The 26,625-nt window shown below is 39.5% G+C and overlaps 1 protein-coding gene across 2 annotated transcripts; it reads right to left on the bottom strand.

Moving 5' to 3' along the window:
- Positions 1-320: 320 nt before the first annotated feature.
- jakmip2 (janus kinase and microtubule interacting protein 2) lies at positions 321-26,573 on the bottom strand. Of its 2 annotated transcripts, XM_028594511.1 has the most exons (24): positions 26,427-26,573; positions 15,820-16,066; positions 14,528-14,782; positions 13,964-14,206; positions 13,110-13,319; positions 12,189-12,287; positions 11,872-12,018; positions 11,600-11,740; positions 10,895-10,951; positions 10,266-10,388; positions 9,960-10,088; positions 8,439-8,522; positions 8,012-8,074; positions 7,488-7,586; positions 6,775-6,876; positions 5,940-5,993; positions 5,788-5,853; positions 5,611-5,679; positions 5,254-5,331; positions 4,864-4,914; positions 3,994-4,146; positions 3,670-3,735; positions 3,153-3,229; positions 1,777-1,853 (listed from the first exon to the last, which is right to left on the bottom strand). In XM_028594511.1, the coding sequence occupies exons 2-23, from the start codon at positions 15,946-15,948 to the stop codon at positions 3,179-3,181; spliced, it is 2,469 nt and encodes an 822-aa protein (XP_028450312.1). In that variant the 5' UTR covers positions 15,949-16,066; positions 26,427-26,573; the 3' UTR covers positions 1,777-1,853; positions 3,153-3,178. The 2 variants fall into 2 exon arrangements, with proteins under 2 accessions (XP_028450311.1, XP_028450312.1); XM_028594510.1 differs by lacking the exon at positions 3,153-3,229 and having other exon boundaries at positions 321-1,853.
- Between the last annotated feature and the right edge of the window lie 52 nt (positions 26,574-26,625).

Below are 26,625 nucleotides of genomic sequence, written 5' to 3' on the forward strand. Positions count from 1 at the left end.
GCTCAGGTACATAGGGAACAAGCACAGTCAACTAGTAAATATTGCAGGGACTGGGCAGTTCACTTGACAGGAGAAAAGTGGAGCAGGTGTCGTGTTGCATTCACTTTCTCCTGTTTCAATTTGGAGAAGTGGCAAGAATTGTTTCTTAAAAGAGGGTTGTTAGTATCAAAGACGTTATTGTTAGTAAAAAACAACAGTAGAGAGAGAACCTGCAGTGATCTTGGGACAGAGAAGAAGGAAGTACTGATGACATGACTATTAGATTTGAATTTTAACCGACCAATCATATGACCAGAGTTGATAAAGATATTCTGCAAAGTAGTTCGAAAATATTTACAAGTTTGTTAAAAGATCAAGATGTTACTTTAAAGGGCGAACTGAACGTTGCTCAGGTGAAACCAGCACCCACCGGTCAACCAGAGTAACTCATGTTTAGACAGCAGATGAATAAATACAGTATGTGTGACAGAGGGAGAAAAAATAAAAAGGGAGGCAAGTATTTCATTATACCACATTCATATTCCAACGATTTTTCAGTTATAATTTTCAGGGCAATAAAGTTCATCTTTGCAGCCGTCACCACAATAAAACAGAGCATCGTATACCCTTATGAGTCATTTATAAACTACATCAACTGTTCAAGCTGCTTCAGAGAGTAAAATAAAAGTGCATCTATTCACAGAAATAAAAGGGGATACTACATTAAATAATTCAGACACATGTACATATCAACAAATGTATATATTACAGTACAGAATAAGGATGTTTTCTCAGTTGGTATCTTGGGACAAAGTATCCGAGTGGTAGGAGCTGTAAAAAAGAAAGACAACCAGAGAGTAAAGCTCTTACAGTCTGCTGGTTTTTGGAAAACAAATGAAGAAGCAGTTTCTGTGGAGATCCAGGTTGAGTGGAGCTGGATCAGAGTGTCATATCCGCTGTGATCCACTTTTCTTTCTCTTTTTACCTCTCTTTGCTGTTATGTGTGTCCGGTGAAGACGTGTCAACCTTAGAGTCCTGTCCCTATCCCCACTTTTAGTGTCTGTACACTCCGGTCTCTGCAGTGCAGTTCTGTCTTTTTTTCCAGGTATAACCGAGGACATGCCAGCCAGTGTCGCACCATGTCCTATAGTGTTCCTTATATATAATCTGACCTGAGATCAGTTAATGGCCTCTGCACTCATGGGCCCTGAGTTAGCTCGCTTCTATATCACCAAGAGGTTGCAATCGTGAAGAACATCCTTTCTGGTTTGGAGAGGAAAGGAAAGAAGAGAAAAAGAAGAGAAGTTGTGGTCCGGCGGTTTGTTTGCCTCATTGTCTACGAGTGTCTCTATCTGTTTATATTTCCACTGTGGCTAAATATTGATGAAAGACATATTATTACCCTGCATGGCAGAGAGAACATTTCCCAGGCTTTGGTTTGGATTTGTCAAAGCACGTGTGTGTGTATGCGCGTGTTTGCATCTGCATGCGTCTGTATATGCATGCGTGTCCGTAAACTGTGTGTATATAGGTGTATGTGTGTGTGTCTGCTTCTACTGTAAGTGTCTCTCTAATTGTGTGTCATTCTTGCAGCCTTTTACATTAATCCCAGCTGTTTGGAGAGACGTTTAACACCGCTGTAAAAAAAAACACAAAAAAACGTCTTCCTGGGCAGTATCCTGAGAACCCTACCCCACTTTAAAAAGAAGAAGAAAATCTTAAGTGTCCATGGCCAACACAACACATTCACCTATACTGACAGCAGTTACTGATGGTATGACACTAGCAGCCACTGCTGCGCACATTGTTCCACACTTGTCCAGAAAATAAATAACACCGTAGTCACAAACAATATCTTCAAGCTGAGACACCACCTGAGAGACAGACAGAGAGAGAGAGGAGTAACATAGAATTAGAGGAGTCAAAAGCACTGTGTCAAGCTGATTTGATACACACTGCACATTTTATTTTATTTTACATTTACAGACCCCAAAAACTGTTTGCATAATTTACACTTATAGAAACATAGGTTAAAAGCCAAGAGGTTACAAACAAATACACATGACAGGGTGAGATGGCACTGTTGGCTTTCTGAGTTGTCTGCTACCCGGAAACCTTTCAATGAGTAAAACTGATATGCTGTTGTAATTTGTGTGTGTGTGTGTGTGTGTGTGTGTGGGTGTGTGGGTGTGTGGGTTGGGGGGGGGTGGTAAACATGAACATTAGAAATGGTGGTTACACTTTACTTGAAGGTATCTATATAAGAGTGACATGACACTGTCATGAACGTGTCATAAACATTATAAACAAGTCATAAAAGTTTATGACATAACGCTTCTTTTAGTAAGTGTCATAAAATGTTGTCATGACAAGTTATGGTTAGGGTTAGAGTTAGAGTTAGAGTTAGAGTTAGAGTTAGGGTTAGAGTTAGGGTTCATGTGTCATGACTGTGTCATGTCACTCTTATGTAGAAAACTTCAAGTAAAGTGTTACCGAAATGGCTAAGTGGAAAGAGGTCAAGAGTGCAAAGAGAAAGATGGAATAAAAAGTGAATATTTCTGTGTGAAGGCAAGGTGAAACAAGTAAATGTGTAAGACGGACAGTGAGCAGACCAGGGTCAAACACGTTCAGCTTCTGGAGAGTACTGAGCCTCCCAGTGGTCTCATTGTGGAGGAAACACATACTGTCTCAAAATGTGACCACTGTACAGTTTGTAGTTGATCTGTAGTTTTCTTTTTGAAACATTAAATGCTACCATAAAGATTAAGTACAGGCCAAGAGTATTTGTGTAGATTTGATTGTACAATTTACACTTTGATCTCACTGGCTGATTTGCAGTATCTGCAGTTCAATTATCAATTTCATTTAACAGGGTTATGGGTAAATACCAATTTAGATAACTTAAAAACCTTTTTTTAATAATAATAATAAATCCTCTGCTTTTATTCTGAAGGTCAGAAGCCACTATCAGGAAGTCTGAATAATAATACAGAAATGCATCTTGACTGAGAGCTTGTCAAGGCCAATTCCGATTCTGTGGCCCGAGTATTCCCAGCTTTTACTTTGGAGGCTACACAAAGCCAAGACACTTGCTGTGCAGGTTCTGCTTTAATGGAAAAGTATTTGACCGAGGTCCAGAAGAGAACTTTCTACTCAAAGCCCTTAGGACTCACCTCTGCTACAGGACACGCCAAAGACTTCAAGGCCAAAGGATGAAGGCAAGAGAAAAGAACAAGAACAGAAACAAAAACTGGGGAAAGAAAGAAAGAAAGAAAGAAAGAAAGAAAGAAAGAAAAGAAAGAAAGAAAGAAAGAAAGAAAGAGATGAAGAAGGGACAAAGAAAGTGAGAGAATTAGAGGAACACTCAAGATATGTTAGTAACAGCATAGACAGAGACAGAGGTTCACTGTACAGGGAAACTAGATCATAACAATTAAAACTAGTCACACTTCTGAATATTACTTATGTAAGAATCTAATGTGATATTTTACTGTATCTTTTTGAGCTTTCGTGAAAGTGGTCTCAACGTGAAAAGGGAGAGAATAGAAATATTGAAAACACTGAAATTTCAATTTATTTTTGATTCCACAAGCGTTAGGCCGAAAAATCCCATAATCTTGTCTGCCTGTAATGTATGCATTGCCTTTTTTTCTTTTCTTTTCTTACAGAAAGACATAAAACGTGGCCTACCTTTTCCTCCAGGTCTTTAATCTGCCTCCTCTGGATTTCTGTCTTGTCTTCAAGGTCACGAATTCTCTGCAAATATTCAGAGAAAAAAACAGTAGTGAGCGGTCAGTTATCTCTAGCCAAGAGAGATTCCAAACGTACAAATGAAACATAAAAAACTATTTCTACACAGGGCTCTATTATCACACACACACACACACACACACACACACACACACACACACACACTGGCAGACGCACACAGAGACAAACACAGCACAGACACAGACACAGACACACAGAACTCACACATACACACACACACACACAGGTACAGCATAGACAGACCTGGTGTGCCTGGTGCAGCAGCTCCATCCTCTCCTGGAGGATCTGGCAGTCGTACTCTCGACTCTTCCTCAGCATCTGCCTCCTCAGCTTCTCCACCGCTGTCCGCAGCTCGTCCTTCTGATGCTCATCCAGAGGCTCGCCATACTTTATCACCTGGAGGAAGAAGACAGGCATCAGGCACAGTGGATACCATGATCGATTTTTATTATTATTAGTGAAACAACAGTGACATACAAGGTAAATGACACATACAATACATAGACAATACATAAACATATGTATAGACAATGAAAAACAGTGAAGACAATAACATACAGCATACCACAGTTATGATGATTTGGTAAGAGGCAGAGAGAATGGTGAGTGAGAATGGAGTGTGTATGTATATGTAGTGTGTAAGTGTATAACTGTTGGGGTGTACACTTCTTGTAACAAGAATCAGATGCTTCAAGGAAATAGGATTCCTGGAAGATTTCTAGAAGCCATATAGGAATCTTATGTTTCCTGGAAGCCCCTGTTTTCTTAATTTGTGTTCACAATTGCAGAAGTCATAGTCATTAGTCAATTTATTTGCAATAAACCTTGTAAATTGGTCATGTGGTCTCCATGTTCATAGCACAGATGTTCCAGATTAGCGGGATGTGCATGATCACAAGGATGTATGTCAAAAGCCCATCAATAATAATCTTTTGTGACGCATTTCTTGACATTTTAATTTGATAAACCTCGCCCTTCCAGTATCTCATTTGACATAAATGTATCGGATGTTTTACAAGAGGCTGACATATACAAACAACTGATTTTTCTTTTGGTGAAATGTACAGTAATTTTCATAACAATAAGTCTGTAATATGTTGAGACATGAAGCACCTTGTCCTGCTGCAGGGCGTTGTATAATGTTGCTTCCAACTCCTGGATTTGCTGTCGGGAGGAGAAAACATGGCTGTTGTTACTTTTGATGTCATACACACAAAAATGTGTACAACGCTGTATTAATGTACCTACATTCACTGCAGGCTTTACCCTGACCATAACTACTACATGCATAACCCCAACCCTCTACCTAACCCTGAAGCCAAGTCCTAACCTGGAAAATAAATTATAAACCTTGTGGGGACCTGAATATTTGTCCCCATATGGGAATTGAGTCCCAAGAGTGATGTATACATTACACACAAAACACACGCACGCACATGCGCAGACACACACACACACACACACACACACACACACACAACACACAAACACACACACACGTACCAAGTAAGCCTGGTCCAAAGCTTGTTTTCTGTAGTCCAGCTCCTCTTCTAGATATCCTTTCTGTTTACAGAACATATCCTATACAGAATAAGCAGGTCAGAGACAGTAATTAGGGGTTATAATCTTTTTTTTTTGCAACTCAATTATAATATAATTCTTTATTCAAACCAATATTTTGCAACTAGGGTCTAAGTGCTATGGCTTACTGGCAGCTTCAATCACATCACACAGGACTAGAGCTGCTGTGTGAGCCATTAAAAGTAAGAAAGCATGTATATTCAAGCAGAAGGTCACTGAGGGAATCAGAGAGGTAAAGACAAACAAATGATTGTCCTGTACAGGTTTGCTTTGACTTACCATCTCTATCTCCAGGTCCACCATCTTCTGGTGCAGCGCTGCCTCCGTCCCCTCAATCTGTTGAATCCACTAGAGGGCAACAAACGGCAAAACATGAGCCAGCACAGCACAAATGATTCTGTGCGTTGGTTTTTTTCATGTTATCAGAAGGGACCACGATGTGGTATCCAATCTTACCTTTTCTGCAAGTGACAAAACAGTGCTAGCCTGAATAATGGCCACTTGCTCTTCATTTCTTAAGTTCTATACAGGAGGAAAAATAAAACTTGTATTAGTAATGTGTTTCTTTTAGCATCATATGCTGATGTGTTGAATTCCATATGAATTACCCCGTTGTCTCCCAGGATATCTAAAAGTTTGATGAGATCTGGTATGCACACGTCCTGTAAGGAAAAAAGAAGAAAGGTACTTTTATTGTCACATACACATACATGTAGCAAAATTCATTCTCTCTCTTTAAAGGTGCTCTAAGTGATGCTGGGTGACGGCCCTTCTTGTTGACGTTTGAAGTATTTTCAAACAAAACGAAGCTAGCTCGCCCCTCCCTCCTCCTCATCCCGTCCCCTCTCCCTCCCTTCGGTGCTTCCGCGCTCTAACCCCCCAACCCCCAAATCCTTCTTGTCGGTTATTGGCTGGAAGACTGTTTGTTATGTTTCGTGGTGCAGGTTGGCGCAGTTTGTTTTTGTTGCAGTTTTTTGGAGCCTGGGCTGTCTACAGAGACCGCGTTTTTTTACAGTGTGTTCAGGGGACCGGCATCTCGCGGATAGTGAGGAGATGTTTGCTGTATGTGACAAAAAATGTTGTAGGCTAAGAAAACGGGTGACATCGCTTAGAGCGCCTTTAACCCATCCCTAAAGGGAGCAGTTGGCAGCCACTTACAGTAAAAACACAATCAAAACCTATCAGGAGCATACAACAAATGCATTTGCCTTTAAATGTTTTTTTTAAACTTTAAATCAAGATTTCTTTACACTATAAAATGTTCAGTCAACTGATATTTGCTTGTAAAACTAAAAACAGTCCACAAAAGATGCTGCATGCTCTTACAACAAGGGAATTCAAAAGAATTGATCTTCACAGCTCCTGTCACAGTGGGATCTGCTGCTTTTATACTTTATGATGAATTGCTATAATAAAAGCAGAGGAGTCCTTCTCATTGCGTACCTTGACCCCCTCCTTCATACAGTAGATCTGCAGTGCACTGACTCCCTCAGAGAAGGGATGCATCCTCAGGTGGTTGAATGGAGGGGACTTCCTCTCACGCTCCTTCGACAAGAGAACATGCATTTATTATAGAAAGGATTTACTGTAACCAAAACTCTCATCAGGAGTCCATATTAGACCTGGATGAAACAGTATGTTCAATCTTACTGGCTAGACTGTCCGTTTCAAACAGAATAACACAGATGCTGACATTCAGAGCCAAACAAAATTCCCTAAATCAATCCTTGTTTCCACTTATGTGACTTTTTATTTCCAATGATGACGTTTAAGTTTCAGTAGGTGGTGCTCTTTGCTTTGTTTAGCCATGAAAATGCTAACTACCTATTTTTGACACAAACTGCTAATGCTGCTTCCATCTGAAGAAGCATCAGACAAACGCCTTATCGCAATTATATAAGCCTTTCACTAAAATCAAGGTTAAATCACTGTGATCAGTTCATTGCAACACTGTACTACAGAGCGATCTGTTCTCCTCTCTGCTCACTAGGTGGCATCTTAGGCCCTCACAAGCTGCCGTCAGTGTCTGCACTGCAGCACAGAAGGAACACAGAGGCCGCTGTCAGCTAGTTATCAGCTTGTCCACGTGGCTGAATGGCTATCTTGACAGGATTTCAACATAGCATATTCATGGTAGGAAATTCTTTGTGACTCACCTCTAGCTCCAGTATCCTAAACTCTAACAGTTCATTTTGGTCTTTGGAGTCTTGTAGCTCCTGCTGCAGCCGACTGCAGTCTGAATCCAACTTTTCCACCTAGACACCATAGAGAGTTAGAATAAATAAGGAGACAGGGAGAGGTAATTGTCCAAAAATGTCGACTAGAGCTACAATATGCTATGTAATATGATGGAGATAAAGTGGCAAGTAGGTAAGTCATAACTGTAGGACCTCAAGGCTTTAAACAAAGCTAATTACCAAATGTACCATCTGTAACAGGTGCCATCAAACTGATTAAAAAAAAATAAAAAGATTCAAGCAATTATAATCATATTTTTTAAATCAAACCAGTGCTGTGCATAGAAGAAGGTAAATTAATCACACGACAAAACATTGACTATTGGCACAACGTACGTTTTGACAAATTAGATTCCTTGAATAACACTAAACACACTCAACAGCGCAATCCTCACAATCACCTTAACCTCATTATTGTAAAACAAACTAAGTTGAAGTCCAACCTTATTATATAGCTCCTGATTCCTTCGTAGGAAGAGCTGCTTCTCCTCAACCCATTTGGAGTCCTAATAGAGGACATAGACGGTTAATGCATTAAATCAAAGCTAAAGTAAATAAAAATATGATTTAACACTTCATTTCAAAAGGTATCCCCTGTTATGCAAAAAAAAAGACAAACTCCAAATTTAGAAATGGCATGAGAGAGAAACCACTTGTTAAGTTGATGAGAGGACAGTAGGAATCCTAAACCATTGATAGAGGGGAGTCATTGGTACGTCTAACAATAGGTGGATTTGTTATCTTTTAATTCAATCTTGTTTAAATGTTGTATTTGTTTCACTTAATGAGATATAAATTGGGCTTTTAAAATTTAAATACAGCATATACAAGTACATTCATCTGGTTCATGCGTGCATTTGTGTGTCCTACCTGTCCCTTCAGGGTCACTTCCTTCTCCAAGTCCTCTATTTTGGCCTTATACCTGAGAACGTCTGCTTGGAGCTGCTCCTGGGCCTGAAACATGAGCAAAACGGACATGCATTAGCCATTAGAGCACTGTTTTTTCAAGTGTGGGTCTGTGCTCGTATTGCCGGGAGTACATGGACGATTTTTTTTTTTTGGTTGCATTGGTTTGTCTTGTCCTCGAACTCGTCCATGCTTCCTGTTTCCTCTTTGTTGCGTGCCACTGAAAAAAAGAGAGTGGTGCGCCAGCGAGATCTACGTCATTTTGACGTCACATTGGTGCGTGCCAGCTCGACTGTAAAAAGGCTTTAAGGCAGACAGAGATATTGCATTGTCTTCGGTGCCGCTGGGACTAGCCAAATTGGCCACTAGCAGATTCAATCAGTTTGTATTGTTAAATAGCCTGTCACTTCACCTTTTTTTGATACAAGAACCCCTTCATTAGCCCAGCCCACAAACTTTTGTTACAATCCAGCCTTGTTGCTAAAAATCATTTTCTTCAAAATGGACCTGTAATAATTTGTCTCTTCTGCAAAGCCTGAAAGGATGCTTAAGGATGCTGTAAGTGACCATTGTATTCATGTTTGCAGCTACATTATGTTTGGGCTGTGCCGTAACTCTGTCACGCCTCTTCACGGTCCCAAAGTGCACAGTCAGCTTGTAGCTCTTGTAGTATTTTGATAATTAGTTTTAAGCTACAAATATACCTTTTTACTGAACTGCATCTCTCTCTCTCTTCAATAATTTACTTCTAAACTAGGCCCTGTAAGACCCTCAGTTGCAAAATTACAACAAAACTTGAACTTGAACTAAGTATAAAATGTTTTTTAAAGACATCATTCACATCCGAGTCATGGGATCCTACGGCCCTTTTAGTATCATTATTAAGGAGCATAATAGACTAACCAGAAAAGTATTGTGTGAATTTAGTGGAATGTGTAAATAGGATTAGGAAATAGCTTGTCAATGAACAGAGTTTGCGTCCTCTTCCCTCTCTCAGCACTTCCATTCTCTTACAGGAAAAACCACAACTGGCTTGGCTTGAATAAGGCTTTGTATTACATACTTTTGATGTACAGGTGGAGCCCCAAATGAACAGCAGGGGGATGCAAGTAGTTTCCCTTGGTGAGGGGGGTCCTTGAGGCATGTCAGTTAATCACAAAGGGTTCAGTACTCAAAAATGGTTGAGAATCACTGAACAACTTACACTACTATTGACCCTTTGTAAGGTTTTTTAATATAATAATCCACTCTGGCGGCAGCCATATGACACAACCATGAATCAACCTACGAAAAACATAAGTACTTTTATACATTTGCTTTCACTGAAGGTGATCAAATGCCTCAATGATTGGCTATTTTAAAGGTAATTACAATCAAGTTTACTTACTAATTTCACAACTGTATCTAAGAACAAAACACAAGGTAAGAATACTTGGGTGGACAAAGAGATTGAACAGGGTTAACATAAAATCACTGTGTATGTACCTTGGCTTCCATCTCAGCATCCAGAATGCCTCCTTTCTGTTCCTGCAGCAGGGCATAGGCTCGCTGTAAGGCCTGATACTCCCTGGTCAGCTGACGGAAACGCAGCTCCGACTCCTCGTTGGCTAGACCCTTGTTTGACACACACAGGTTAGAGGCCAAAGTCTTTGGCTGAATTGGGCTTAAAGTATATCTCTTTTCAGATGTAACTGAATGGATTTGACAGCGAATTAAAAAAGAATGGTCTAAAACAGAATAAATTCAGGATATTGGTGTGATTGTAAATGCAGTCACCGTGACTGATCTCACCTCCTCTAGGTCTTCATCGGGAGTAGCAGGAGTTCTGTCCATCCGGAAGGAAGCCACTGAAGATGTCTCAGAGTCCATAGACTCCTCATCGTACCCAAAATACGTGTCTACTACGATGTGCCTCTGCAGAGGAGGAAGACAACAAAAAGACTTACTGTACAGACCTGAAAAACTCTGATTTCTAACAATTAATATGCCTTGTTAACATGGCCTCAGATGAAAATCATCACTCATCTGTGTCCCCGAAAGCTTTTTCCTTTCCATTTACATTGCTGTATTCAGCTAAATATGTCTCGATGGCATTATCATTTACGCCAGCAACAAATGTGAATGCAGGTTTAAACCATCTGGCAGTTTTGACATACCTGAGCATCAGAGGGTGAAGTTGAATGTTTGAATTTAGATTTTTGCGTTATTACATGACTCTCTAAAGGTTTTGCTTCCACAAAACATGCCCCTTAGCTTCTCAATAATACTTATTTGTTAAAAGTGATGAAATATTTATTTCTATGTTTTCAAAGAATAAACTGTCAAAAAATGTGTTTACCGGTTTTATATACCAGTAACCACCAGTAAAAACCAAGTACACGTTAAGATAAATAGCTAGAAACAAACATAATTATCTCTACCTTTATTGGCCTCGAACTTCTTTTATGCCTTTTCTTTCGTAATAGTTTTTCTCGGTCCTGGAAAAAAAAAACAGACAAATGGAAAGAAGATAACACACCATTGTAAGACGATCCATTTTTCTTTCTTCTCTTTTCAAGTTAAATAAAAGAAAACAAAATTATTGACAACACAACACTAAAACCAGCTCTTTCACACAGTTCACCGAAGATGTCAGGAATCATAGGATGTTGATAGAGTTTCACATGTTAATTGTCTTGTGGTGATCAGTCTGCTTATTAAGGACACACCTATATTAATTTGATAAAATAAGATGCACAGAGTGCCTGGTTACAGATAAAATGTACATTAAGTTGTTGGTGCAGCGACAGTGGTGGAAATTTATACTACAGGTATCCTTGACTGAAGAATATTGCTGGTATGCAAGTAACAACCAAATGAATGAATGTAATGACATTAATTATAATATGACTATTAATGATCTGAAAATCTTAAATTCTTACACTTTTGAATATATTTATCAAACACAAAAGATGCAAAAAGGAAGGTGTACACGGTACAAGGTTTTTTAGAATAACGGGAGCATCCAGCTTCCACATGCAGAGCACAGGATCAACCCCCATGACCCCGACTGCCTACTGTGCACATTTACTGAAAAGAGCAAAATCCTGCTCATTTGCACCCTTAAAAAATAGAAGAACACATACTCTTGTCAGCTCATCAATCATGGTTTGTTGCTCCAGGACTTGAAGCTTGAGAAAGGCTATTTCCTGGTCATCATGTGCTTGGTCCAGGTCGTTCAGAGACTTCAGCTTCTTCAGCGGAGGATGAGAGCTGATCTTCTCCTTCTGCAGACACACAGCACACACAGAGGAAAGGGTCATCTAGGGTCAGACTGTCATCTGTAAATCAGTCTGTCCCTTCTGCAAATAAGTACTAAATGTGTGTATATCTGACGCTAATGTGACTTTGTGCTGACCATCTCGTGGTTCTCCTTGGCCAGGATCTTGAGTTTCTCCTCCAGCTTCTGGATAGTCTGAGTCAAATCATCATTCCTCTTACTCATCAGCTTGTTCTTGTCCAGCAGTGGCTTACACTGCTTCTCTGACTCTCGAACTCGCTTCAGCTGGTGGGGAGAAAGCGACACAAGGATATATTCAACTGTGACTAGCGTGAGGAAGGTGGACAGCGAGAGACAGAAGCTGGGAGATGTGAAGGAAAGGCAGAAAGATGAAGATAAGTGATAGACGGAAGAGAGAGCAGGACTTTTCTTTAACTAAATCATTTTGGTCCTACCAGTTCATTCCTCTCATCGACCAGCAGTGAGTTGCGGTCTTCTAGTTTGCGGATAGTCGAGTTGAGGTCAGCAATGCGCCTCTGGTTTCTCCTCAAGTCCTGAAACACAAAAAACAACAATTTATCATGTCACTAATCCAATCACTAGCCAGGTGTAGAGAAAAAACTTGAAACTGAATTATTTTAGTATAATACCAGGAGGTTATTATTGTTATACTTTAAATTCTAATGTGCTCGCATCTCAATGACATTAAATGTAAATCTCATGAATTCACATTAACACGTTAACAGTGGGTCAGCTCATGAATTGACACGTTTGAACTGTGACGATTGATTGGTTTCTGCTTTTTTTTGTTACTTTGAGCTGGTCATGGGACAGAAAAATCATTTTATGTTTCTGGCAAGTTTGAGGGTGCACAAAACAAATTCTGAGCGCCACACGGCCTGCAAGACAACATTTGATCAGCAGAATCAGATTTGAGCGTGCAATCCCCATCATGCGTGCGCTGCAGTCTGCTCTTTCCATTATCTCCAGCTGTTTGAGCACTTGAGATCGTAAACCTAAAGTTAAAGTCTGCACAAGGAAAAATATATTGCTCCTCTCTACGGAGCGGTTGACGCTATGCTCTCAGTTTGAGTTTAAGTCTGTCAAAAGGGAGCACGAGCAACTTTGAGCCTTACGAGCATGAGAATCCCTATTGCCGGCTCACATGTAGTTACACAAGTCCTCGTGCATGCTCAAATCATGTGTTACAAAACCGGGCATGGCGCATTGGCACCACAAAGTGGTATTCAAGGGCTAAAGCAAAGAGGAGCAAATGGGGTTCAAGAGACAGGAAGGCTCCCATGGATAGGTTGATATTATGTTTGATATGACTGAGCGTAGCATGGGACTTCTCCTTGCCATTCCTCTCTACTTACTGGGCTACCACAGTGCTCTGCTCCATCTCCAGCCCTGCCTGGAATCTCTCTTTTTGGACTTCCCAGGCCGCACTCTGCCTCCTTGACGAGGAACAGTTGTTCGTCCAGGGCGTCCTTCTGAAGCTGCAGCTTCTGTAAGAAACCCACCGTTGACTCCAGTTCCTTCTCCAGACCAAAGATGGTCCGGTCTTTAGATTTGATTTCATCCACCTATAGTGAAGGAGAAGGAAATAATGGTGTGTTTCAGAAATTGCTGAAAGGACATTACTCGCTTCTATTTATTTCCAGTGTCACCCTGCTGTAGCTAACTTTTGTCATTCGCCTTGTAAAAACAAAAGGACAGTTATGTTGAAAATTAAGTGACTCAAGAGAGTAAAAATAAGAAACATTTTCTGGTTCCTGCACTGCCTTTTTCAGTTTTTTTTTGTTATTGTAAAGTACTTCACAAGCAGACATTTCGAGCTTCGAAATGATACCTCAGGAACCCAACAAAGTCACCACTGCCATTTGGTATGTTACATTTGAAAAGGTTATCTGGCTCTACTACAAACCCTTTCACATAGTTCACGTGAAACAGAAATGTAACAGATGTAACAGGAACGATAGTTACATATTGTAACTCCAGATTCTATTTTGTATAGGCTTCGCCCTCTAAGGCTACGCTATTGGGTTTATCCCTTTGCGCGTGATCAGTCGCGAAGGGATAAACCCAATAGCGTAGCCTTAGAGGGCGAAGCCTATACAGAATAGAACAACAATCTACTGCACTATGCTTTGTCCCTCTTCCCATGCTGCATAGATAACATCCTAATCACGTCAGTTGTTGAGTGTTTCGTAGCAGTGACTGTGCCTACCAGTCTGCGGATGTCTTTCTCACAGTCCCACTTGATCTTGGAGATCTGCTCCTGGTGCTGCTGGTGCTCCACCCGCAGGTCGCCAGCCTTCATCTTGTCGGACTGGATCATGTTGCTGAGAGCCTCGTCAGTCTGCTTCTTAGCAGACTTCAGCTCCACTATCTCCTGCAGGAGCTTCACTCTCTCCTGGTCAAAGAAGCGACGTGCATCCTCCTTGGCTTCCAGGGTCAGTGCCGTGCGCACCTGAAGAAGCAGGGGGAGGAAGAGGGAGGGTTTTGATGTGGCTTGGCAGGATTTACACAGAACACTTATCGGGAGTTTTTTTTTAGATTATCTGGGGAAAACGAAGGTGAGTAATGAGTATTTATTTCGAGTGCTTCCCGCATCTGGAGCATATTTCTCAGAAGTGAAAGTGATTGTCCTGTGCCAAGCCCCTCTGTCCTGGTTTAGTTCCACCGCCGCTGCTTTGTGGATTTTTTTTTTTTGGGGTGAAATGTATCTGTTTTTATCTGTTTGACAACTGCAAAATCACACAACAGCTTCACTGCCCTTTCTTGACCTCACCTTCTCTCCGCTGCCGTCGCGCATGGCGCTCAGTGCCGCTTTGAGCCTCTGGTTCTCCTGGTCTTTGATTTTGGCGTGGCGGGCCAGCTCCTGCTCATGCTGCCGTGTCAGGTTCTCCCTTAGAGCCTGGAGCTCCTTTTGCTTTTCCTCGTGCCACTTGGCCCGCTGTTCCGTCAACATGGCAGTGTGACGGTGCTGCTCCTGCTCTCGCACCCGCTTCACCTCCTGAAGCTTGTCGCGCTCCAGTTTGCTCACCTGTGAGAAGAAGAGGAGAGAGAAATTAGGTTATTTTACATATCTTATCTTATCACATATCTATCTACAACAATCTTTTGTTTTTGATAACCAACTTTAACATGAATTCAAGTTTGTAGCAAAGGTGTAAGACGTGGTGGGGACAAAAGGAAGTTAGAGGTTATTCAACCCAAAAAAAAGGGAATGCTATTTCCTGCAATTATATACATTTATATGACTCTCAGAAATATCTAATTACCGGTATAATTAAATTTGTCATCGTTCTTTCTATAATAATGGTGGTGTAACAAAAAACTTTAGACATGCTGTGTACATTGCGGCATTGCTAATGCACTAACCTTATAATCCCACTTAGTTTCCTTGTTAGAGATCTGATACTTCATCATAAATGATATGGTACCTTTAAAAGAGCACTGCCCTTTACGACCATATCTTTGAGTGATGTTCAATTGTAATTGTAATTTTTAGGACATAGACTGCAACTAAAACACAGACCAAATGATTTTTTTTTACACAAAACACATTCTGCTGTTTTCCTCTCAGGCTGTGTAGTGATTCAACAACCTTCACAAGTGAGGCTGAATCCAAATGTCAACCATCCAGACTTCTGTACAGTATTCGCACCGTAATAAGTTCACCGGCATCACTTTAAGTCTGTGACAGCATTGGGCTAAGACAGGACTTCAGAAATCAATTGTTGCTATTGATGTACAGTATAAATTATTAATTTTATTATTCCTCTCTTTTGCATCGTGACATACATACTGGTAGGAACTATGGCTAGTCTTCCAAGCAAGGTCTAGTAAAGTCTGCACTCCAAGGGGTCTCTCTAGAAGGCTGTAGGAAGTTCTGTAGGAAGTTCGCTTGGGGCCTCTGAGCACTCAAAGACTTCCCAGTGCTGCCAGGTCCAAATATTTGGATTCAGCCTAAAGGGGCTTTCACACTGTCGCGCTACATTTACTAAGCATGCATTGAATGTGAGCTACAATATTTTAAATATTCAGAGGAAATGCATATATTTTGATGTTTTACAGTACCTTGCATTTTTCTTGGTGTAGCTCTATCTGAATGTCAGTCAGCTTGGACCTGAGTTCTTCATTGGCTGCCTGTAGGGCAGAGATGAGCGCTTCAGGCTTCTCGCTCTTCGTACGCCCTTTCTTGGCCATTGAGTCAAATACTAGAGAGGCTCTTCTAATGCATTCATTGAGACTTCACAGAAACTTTCCAAGGCACTCCGAAGGTTTCCAGTTCCTCCTCTTTCTCATTATCCTATCAGAAAAAGGGCTTGGGTGTGGAGGAGAGACAAAGACAGAGAGAATGAGACATAGTAGCAGAGGTGACATAATTGAGACTTTGTGTTTGTGCGGACTAGCCTGCGCTTGTTTGTGCGAACAGTGTGAGTTGAGAAGTGGCGATAGTGAAGGATTGTAGATGCAGGCCAATGACAAGAGGATGGCTGGTTCTCATTTTCAAATTTATATGTAAACAAAACAAAGAGCTGGCTCCGGAAGGCTGTTCTTCATATTCCAGAAGAAAAGGTTGTCTGGGTACGCAGAGTCTGCGGTAATCCTTCCTGCCCTACTATTTGCCTTTTCTTCCTGCACTGTTTGAGGTCAGCTGACAACCAATGACCAGCTGAGTCCCGCAGACAGACATGGTTATAGGGCGTATACTAAAGCAGCAAGGCTTAAACTACAATCGCATGATGATAAAAGGTGAGGGGCCATTGGTGGGGTCACTGAAAGTTTTAATTTTCCAACACATTCTCCACCATGCAGGGACGTGCACAGACACTGTGTGCGGCAGGGGCTCAAGGAAAAAAGAAGGCCTAACAGTTAATAAATAATTAACTATTTTAAATTTAAACAAAACGTTAACTATATTAACACAACTCTGACCTACCTTACCAATTTTTATTTACCTTACGCAATTGTTTAATATATTGAATAAATACTCAACACAATAATCAGTTCACACAGAGACGTTTTAGTATTTACCAGGTTAATCACAAACAGCAAAGGGAACTGCCACAATGTGCACGTTTTCTATGCTACTAGTTTCAAGTATATATTAAGAATAAGTGACAGCACCAAGGAGACGGACATAGTGTTGTTTATTTTGCAAATGGCAATACATTATTTTAATTATTTTGGGGTTATTGGAATAAATAATACTTAAAAATCTCAAAAATCTTCCTTTTACAGGAAAAAACACAGCGCCAATAATGAAAAAACATTGTTATTATTAGATGAGGAGCCTACGCTCAAAATGATGAAGTTACTGCTTAATGAAGGACATGTTTTTCATGTTGTGGTCAATTTAGAGATTTTGGTCTATTTTGCTTCCATGTCTTCTTTTACTCTAATGTAAATAAAACTTACAAAATATACATTTAGATGGTATTCATTTTAGGCTGAATCTGTAGATTTCTTCTAAATAAATCTACAGATTTAAACATTACATTTAAGGGGGAAAGACTCTTAACTCATTAATTGGGGAAGTTCTGTGCTTATATGTTTTAGTTTTTTTGTTTGTCTTGTTCACCTGCAGTGCCTTGTCAAACGAATGCAAATTAGTGCATTTTAATTAGTTAATGCCTAATTTGCATAGCAATGTAGGGATTGTGATGACTTTATTAGACACAGATTTCACTGTAGCTGTTCACCTGGAGTGTCTCCATTAAGTACAGTACAGTGTGCAAACAGGAATATATATAGGGTATATTTATTTAAAAAATAATCATACATTCAGAAAAAAGGGCACTTTCTCTCCAGGAAGAAAAAGGGCAGGTCGGTGCACCTGCCTGCCGCCATGCTTTCAAATTAAGACTGCATCCCCACAGTGTGTGTGTTAAACTTGAACTTGCTGGTGGTGACACATGACAAGTTGTTTGTATCTCTCAATGTATATTGCAAGCATTACTGCAACATTATGACATGTCTCACCAGGGTAGTGTCCTCTATATACTTCAAATGTGAATTTAAGATGTGCAATATCGGCAGAAAGAACATTGTGGTGTGCCACAGAAATACACAGAACACACAATTTGTCAGACCCGTTGCTTCAGATGACAAAGGCTGATAGGATGAAGGGGTAAGACCTTTATGTGTGCACAGGGAACTGAACTGAGTCTGTTTTTGCATAGTCCTCCCTACCTACACATACACAGAGCAGTCCCTAAGTGCAGTACAAGCTTTTCTTTGGCTTTTGGCTTTTCCAAAGACAATGTGTGTACTGCACACATAAACATATGAAATCACTTGACAGAGAAATAGATGTTCTTGCAGATACACTACTGCAGTACTACACTTTGCTATCAGTGTCATGGATCGAACAAGATATCCTGTAGTTACTGGTTGGCTAAACTAATGTGGTTAGACACAGTGTGACATTACTTTTGATTAATTACAAAATAACAAATCAGTCTCTACTGATACTTGGCATCAGAGTTGTGCTTTACCACAGCCTACAGTATGGTACCAAGCAGTGCATTGTTAATATCTGCATGAACTGTAATCATCTCTGAATTACAACTTGTGGCTCCGTTTGTGAACAGATTTACAGAACATACACGGGAGCAACTTACAACTTATTACAATAAATATGTGTTTACAGTAAAACTATTTTACATGTCGCATAATATCCTTCAAAGTTTCCAAGAAATGAACTGATATGAAACTGTAATGTCTAGGAAAGGATTCCTGGAAAGGACTGTGTAATTTGAAATTTGGAAAAATGTGTGAGAAATAGTGAGAAATTCTTCTGGAAATCAACAACTGCTTATAGACTCTACCCAGCTATGGAACTACTATAACATATTTCTTTATTAATTCTTAAAAACTCAAATTAATTAGTGGATACTTACTATGTGCACCGTCTCTACAGTATATAACCTACCAAATTCTATGGTTAAAAAAACCATTACCATGGTTGCACATCATATTGCTTAAATAAATACTGTAATATAAAACTGTGCACACCACATGTTTTGCACATTATGACATGCATTAAGTTTAGGGATTATTGACTGTGATGCTGTAAGTGCTGCTGGCAGACTCTTATGTAATTTCTAAATTACTTTTTTTGTAGTAAAACTGTCAAAGAACACATTTTATTTAAGCTGCTTACTTAATTGTCTGTATAATATGCCCTTCTTAAGTCCCAACTTAAAACTGCTGTATTATTTAAAATAAGATGTTATTTTGTGGTACAGAAATGATTGCCCATGCTTATCTCATAGTGTAGTATATAGGGTTTTGCCAAATTTTGGTTCTTTTATCAGAATCTCAAGTATGTTGATGGGTTTCCTTACTGTACACTTCTTAATGCCTTTCCACAAAAGTGCACGTGCAAATGAACGTGCACACCATCCTGCACAGCCATGATGACTCAGTAGGAGTTGGATGGTGTCCGTCATAATCAGAGGAGGGATGACATAACATTGCTTAGAAGATTTTGAGATGCAGATTAGATATGAAGCAGTCATGATCGTCACATTAGGTCAACATGGGCTCATCACGCTGCAGGGTTATGGTTGCTTTTTAAAAGTGCTGCTGCTCTTTTTACTGTAAGTATCTCTTACGGACGTTGTCCAAGGAAACATTAATTATAATCACTGGACCAGTAACTGCACACAGATTAATGTATATGTCAGCACATTGTACAGAAAAAAAAAAGCAACATTGTCGGACATGATTTACACTGTGAAAGAGGTTCAAACACTTTGGTAATGTAACAGGCGAAAACCTATGCTTGTAATCCATAGCTACATGATGAATATGCAATGTTTTGAGGGAACTTCAGGTTAACTTGATTTAGTGTCATTACAAATTTCCATTTTTTTCACATATAAAACATAACAAGGCATAATATATTTTGGATTTTTATCTTGAATATATATTATGATGTATTTTTTGATGTTTTTCCAGGCAATAATTTATAGTCTTTCAAATAATTAATTAATGATCTACCCTGCTGCACACTTATACTGTCAGCAGATCTTTGAGATTCTCTGATCAGGGCTTACTGGCAGTTCCCTGTACTAGGCTGGAAACAAAAGGTGACAGAGCTTTCGCTCCACTTTACCACATATTTTGAAGAATGACTGCATCTGTTGAAATCTTTAAAATATCTAGCCAAATTGCAGCCTGTATTATTTTGTATTTAAGATTTTGTTTTCTTAAGATTTATTGTGGTTTATTGTGCTTTTATGACTATTGATCTGTTTTAATGTATGTATTTATTTGGCCTGTGAAGCACTTCGTGACTTTGTCTGTGAAAAGGGCTATACAAATAAAGTTACTTACTTACTTACTTACTTACTTACTCCACTGTATAATACTCACTCCACTGTATAAACTGTCAGTCATATAAGTCAGTGTGAGTTTCCAGAGCCCAAAGTGAAGTGTTAGGCTTGCTTATCTGGCAGTCGAAAAAAACTGAACTGTAAATTAACATTAATATTAAAGAGCAAGAAAGTTTGAGTTTGAACAGCTTTTACCAGTTGATATTATAATAGGTGTCCTTGAATAAAGGTTCAGTAGGTAACTTTTATAAATAAATAAAAACATTTTGTCATATTTGCTGAAACTGTCACTATGTAAGCAAAATATAATTGTCATATTCTGACAGAAGTACATGAGCCAGATGATCCGTGGTAAAAAAAAACATGTTCCTTTGCATCTTCCTGGTGCTCCTAAAGGCATTTTCAAGCTTCCACCACGGCCGAAGGAAAACAACCAATCAGAGCCAAAGAGTCTCTCACGCAGTGTCAATCACTGCTCTGATCAAACTGTCAATAGGCAGCACTCATCAAATATGAATCAAGATCCTGTTACTGCATAGCCTATTACTCGCTTTAAATGTTTCCAGAAACATATTTTAGTGTACTATTTAGCTGTGAAATGAGAAAGTTTGCTCCAGCTGATGGGCTGTGATTGGTTTTTAACATGGCGGCCAAAGCAAACTCTGCTGTCTTTCTCCTATACAGGATAGTTATTTCAGTTAGGCTACTGTTCCAATCAATATAGCCTACTGGTGCTGATGTAGTACCATAATCCAGTTTAACAAAATGTTTTAGTTCTTCCTATTGTATCTCATTTTTATACACAAAACAAACTAATTATACTAATTTTAATCCTACAAATACATCTGATTAGTTTTTACATATTATTATGATATTGGTACAACTTTTTAATGTAAGGCTCCTTTTATAAAGAGTATAAAAGATGTAACTAATGGCTTTGAGGTTTTCTACAGCACTTTACGTGAGGGTTTGAGGTAAATACAATCGGTCAGAAGGACATGGCAACCCAAATGTTGTTCTTGTCAATAAAGCTTTAATAAAGCCAATACTTACAACTAATTTAAATCACTACATGGGTGCCTTATCAAAAAATGGTACAATATATTTTAGAGCTGCAATGATCAGTCGATTAACTGTTTGATAAAAAAAAAACTGAATACACCAGCATCATGAAAAGCTAACCACAACTCACCATACTACTAATACTGTATTAACCTACAAACCATCCACAGCAGCCAGGTAATGTTTGGGGGGAGACTAGATCAAGTCAAACTGATTACTGTCATATTGCATTTTCAGACTGCACTGAGAAATAATCTGCTAGCTGGTCAAATAAACATAACACAGCCACAGACAGGCAGCAATACTGGGCCATGCACAGCATGTGGCCTCGGCTGTCTAACCTCTTATTTTTATTTTTGAATGTATTACTTTCACTGTGTATCAGTCTGCTCTGTGGACATGACTGATTGAAGGGGTTGGGATAAAAGTTAGTTTCACTCTGTTGTCCCTTCGTTGTAGAGTTTAACAAACAGCAGGAATCCTCATCATTTTAATTGCTCCCAGGTATACTGTAAGCAAGCAATATTCTTACTCATTACTCCTCTCTTTTTTCACAGCAGAGATATCTTGTTTGAAAAAGGATTTGAAGCAACTGGTTTGTAATATAGCAGGTCGTTTTTAAAAGACTTCAAACTAAGCTTGTTTAACCTTAGAGGCATTTCAATCTTCATCTCACAGACACCATGGTTCTCATCGAAACTCCCAATAATATTCAGTATTTTTTTATATACATCATCTTCCTCTAAAGTTTATAAATAGACTTGTGGTTGCAAACCATTTAGCAACTTCACCTTAACAGTAAACATCTGGACTAAAAGACAATGACAGTGTGAATTGTTGCTTGCACTAATTTTGAAAAAAATGCCATATTCCCAACTAAGCAATGACGGCATTATAGTACTCAACAGTTGACACAACACTAATCACCTTATAAAGCATCTCTCCAAAAGACACATCATGAGTCAACATCAATGCAGGATTCAAGAAATAAGAAACATGGTACCTTTTACTCCCGATGGGTGTCATAACAGACGAGGATATGCAACAGCTAATGTGCATTACTAGCTTCTCCGACAAGAAATGGCAACTGACAAAACTGAAGACCAATTTATATGGACTCTGCAGAAATCTCAGAGACTGACACGAGTCAAGGAAATTGCTATGGTCATGCCAGAAAGGGTTTAAAGAACTGGATCTTGCAAAAGCTGGTTAGGATATCACTATAAGAAGTAGTGTGCAGGTTGAGCAGACAATACATCACACTGTCATCCCTTAAAGTATTATTTAAATTACCCTAAAATGGAAAGATTTGCTAAATAATGCATTCATACAGTACGTAATTTTCCGAAATCATGTAGTGGCGTAACTGTTATGATTTACATACTGGATATGAACTGTAATCATCTCTACAACAAGTAGGCTACACAGAGCGGGTAAAGCAGGATGATTTTACTATAGGGCTAAACAACAGACTGTGCACATGGTGTATTTGAGTACACATTTTTTTCCTATAATGTTATCTATGCAGCAGTGGCTTTATTGCTTGGTAGAACTTAGCTTATTAAGTAAGCAGTTTGAGCCGTTGAGATACCTGTTATCATCTGCCAGAGCTCAATGGTATTTGTTTTGTGTCACACAAGTGGTCAAAAAAATACAGTTAAAAAAAATTGTCTTTCCAGTTATGCTGAAAAAGCAGTCCAACAAACGGCTTACCGGTACAAAACATGCTGCTTACTTTCCAAGCACCACTTTATCTGAACAGAACACTGGGTCAAATCAATAAAAAAAATTAAACCACATTTATTATTTTACTGTGGTCACTGGGAACATGCTTTTAACACAACATTGATATATTATTATCTGCTATGATTGACAAATGTGTCAGAAATGTTACATAATTCAGACACGTCGTAGCATTAGCATACATTTGGAGTTATGTTACTGCTGTACACCAAATAAAAGTCCAATATTAACAAGGCCTTTGAGTTCTGTTTTGGTTTCAACGAGAGCTTCAAAGATTAATTGATTAATCGATTAGTTGTCAACTTTTAAATTAATCGGCAACTATTTTGATAATCCATTAGTCGGTTTGAGTAATTTTTAAGACAAAAGTAAAAATACTTTGATTCCAGCTTCTTAAATGTGAATAATTTCTCTGTGACAGTAAACTGAATATCTTTGACTTGTGGACAAAACAAGACATTTGAGGACGTCATCTTGGGCTTTTGGGAAACACTGATCCACATATCTCACCATCAAAACAATTTGCTAGAAAGATGTTCAAACGCACAATGGAGCTGCAGAGTCGAATAATAATTCTCTTTCACATGAAGCACACTGGCACCATGACCCACTTTTAACTGCTCAGACATCAATTTTGGGGGTTGGCGCTGGGTTTTCCAGACGGAGTGTACCAGGATACTCGCAGAAACGCAAGTCCTGCTGCTGCCTGTCAGCTTGAGTCTGAAGGCCTTCTGGGGTCTTACGCTTTCAGCCATGTAGACATTTATGTTGGGTTTTATGGACAGATTTTTTTAAGTCTTCAAATCATTTTCATGATAATTTGGCCTGCATGCTAATGCTGCATTTAGCTAAATCAGTTTTGCCAAATATGGCTCGTTCACTACCATTTTACATGTCATAAGATAAGTAAAATGAAAGAGCCAGTGTTGTGCAAAGTTGCAATGTCCATCAATATTAGGCAAATAACAATTAGAAATGACCACTTCAGCATGTAAGGGCTGAGATTAGACATAAATAGGCATCTTCCTTGCTGCTCATAAACAAGAGGCTGTGGGTTCTGTAGTTTTTCATTTCCAAAATAAATCTTTCTACCTTTTGCCAACATTTTCTATATCAGGACCTACCATCTGTCATCCCCTTCCACTCAAGCTATTGTACAAGCCATAGTTTGCCTTGGGTTACTGTTAGTACTAAATAATAAGATAAGCTTTGGTTGCTTTAGGGGATCATATTTGGAGCTTCCATAAGCCCTCTTAGTGTGTTGAGGATACCAGCCAGGCAAGACATAGCCTAAGGAGCTCTGTAGTGAAGCAGTTGACAAAATGCTGGTCGGAATTGAGCTACAGCTACTGGTGGTAAACATAAAGGAAACCTGCATCTTCCATGTAGTATTTTTGATTGGCATTGCACATATATATCCTGAACTTTTGCACACTCCCTGATCAACATTTTTGCACATCCTGCAAAAAAAACATACAGCCTTCTTTTCTTATTCTAAACCAGTAATATTGTAGTATTATTGTGCCTTTTACATACTTTTATATTGTACTATTTCTATTCTTTATTAATGTTCTTGTCTGTTGCAGTACAATACTTTATTGTTTATTTCATTTAAATATGTTTATGTATGCACCAATCACCAATGCCAATCCTTTGTAAGTGCTATTTATGTGGCAATGAATCCTATTCTGACTCTGATTTCTTAATATTGAGATAATGTTTACCGAAGACAAACTATTGTTCATTTAAAGTCATTTTGACTTCAACAAATGTGCAGAGCATTTTTAGGAAAGTGAGGGTTGGTTTCTATCTGGTCAAATTCCAAATGTTGAGGAAACAAAAGCCCAAAGGCAAAGCCTCCCTTAATATGTAATCTGGTTATGATTGATGCATTTGATTTATTACATAACAACTGAAAACTGACAGATAATACATCAAAATAATACATTATACTGTTTTTGAAGAGGACTTTAAATGATGTTAGATGATAGATTACATGAAAAGAAAATCTTACATTTCCAGGCTATTTTACTTTTTACTAATCCAGGTTATGCAAATTGGCAAACGTTAGTCAGGCTGATAACAGCCCTGCCCCAATGCCAATAAGAATCTTTTAGTTTAATCAGTCAGGGGTCTGCTGTGATGTAAGTTGGTTCAAAGTGTCAATGCATCGGCTGGAGTCATTCATCAGTCTCCTGCTTGTTTCTTTTTTTAAATACGTTGGTCTGCTTCTTAGTTCAAGCCAAAACAGACTTCTAATATAGCTGCCTGAGGTGAAAATACCAACACAGTGTAAAAACAGAGCTCTCATAATGCTGGGGGGGAATACAGGAAAGTGCATCAAATGTAAATCATGTAACAGCTGGTTACACAAATAAGATTGTCCACTAATGGTAGATGAGCAGTAACACATGGAGGGCAATATATCGCTGAAATAATGTGACAATATACAGAAATCTAATCAGATTGTGACAAATTTGTAGAGCAATATTAATATGACAGCTCCAACTAAAAGGCCGAGAAACATCATTGCCGAATCATACTGCCTGACGCTGTCAAGTTTATTATTGTGAAAACTGAGCTCACATTTCCTTCAAAAAGGGATTCATCAAACTTTATTTTGCTCATTTTTATTTTATCTTCTTGCTTCATTTTGCTTCATCAATGTGTGCTATCGAACGGCCCCTCTTTTGCAAATCAATCCATAAACTATTAACTTGTGGGGCAGTCACTAGCACTGGCCTACACATCTGTGCTGACCCTAAAACAACAATGTGACAAATGCCTTCCCAGCAGGGGTGATGTGTGTTAAATCAGGCCAGTGTAACTCCCTCAGGCAGTTGCAGGCTGCAGACCCTGTGCCTCACTCTGAAGGCCCTGCCAGCCCACTGTGGACTAGCATCCTCTTGCAACATCACTGCAGCATCCTTCCAAAACATAGCCAGTAACGTGTGGTGACCTGTCACTCACAAAAATGCACATACTGCAAACCGTGTGTGTAATTATGTAGCCCATTGAAGCCAATGCGCATCTGGCTGGCTATTTGAGGCACAATCACGAACAGCTGGGAGCTTCACTGCACAACAAGTACGGCTACCAATAGCCTACCAGTCGCAGAAACAAACACACACACACACACACACACGCAGAAGATGTTCGATGCAGCGTGAGCATCCGTCGTGTGTAAGAGGGCCCTGCATGGCGATGAAAATCCCCACATCTCCTATTCTCGTCATCTTGGAAGGGCTTGCTACTGCAGGCCAAGCTCTGCCACTTCCGACAGCCTGCTGAGCCGATGCTATACACGCTCAAACGTTTTCCGTCTTTCCTGTTATTTTACACGATGCTGGTATTTATTGCTGCATTGTTACCTCTTCGCTTCAGTGCAATCAAAACGAGTCCAATATGTATCTCGCACCGCAGCCGAAATGACCAACCTGACTCAAACCAACAGGCCCGCTAGTCCCAGTAACTCATTCAGACGATGTTAAACCGAACGACGGCTGTATTTACAGACAGCTTTCCTTACCTTACCTCGTAATCGATTCACATCATGCGTGGAGTCTTAATCTGCATGAAACCGTGCCCAGGACATGCTACTTTTTTTGGGGTGGGGGGGGGAAATCGCCCCGTCCGCTATGGTCTCAGCATCAGCAGCAGCCCGTACAATGAAGCAGAGATGGCCGGTGGTGATGATGCTGGGAGCCCCGCCCTCCTCCTCCTCCTTCCCATG

This window comes from Perca flavescens, chromosome 13 (genome assembly GCF_004354835.1).
Source record: "Perca flavescens isolate YP-PL-M2 chromosome 13, PFLA_1.0, whole genome shotgun sequence".
Lineage (NCBI taxonomy): Eukaryota > Metazoa > Chordata > Actinopteri > Perciformes > Percidae > Perca > Perca flavescens.

Excerpts from the sequence above, each read along its gene's own strand:
- jakmip2 (XM_028594510.1), bottom strand. The coding sequence starts at position 15,948 with ATGGCCAAGAAAGGGCGTACGAAGAGCGAGAAGCCTGAAGCGCTCATC. Across the intron at positions 7,587-8,011 it reads ATCAGGAGCTATATAATAAG|GTGGAAAAGTTGGATTCAGA; the intron begins GTTGGACTTCAA and ends TATGGTGTCTAG. Across the intron at positions 5,680-5,787 it reads TTTTGTCACTTGCAGAAAAG|TGGATTCAACAGATTGAGGG; the intron begins GTAAGATTGGAT and ends GTTGCCCTCTAG.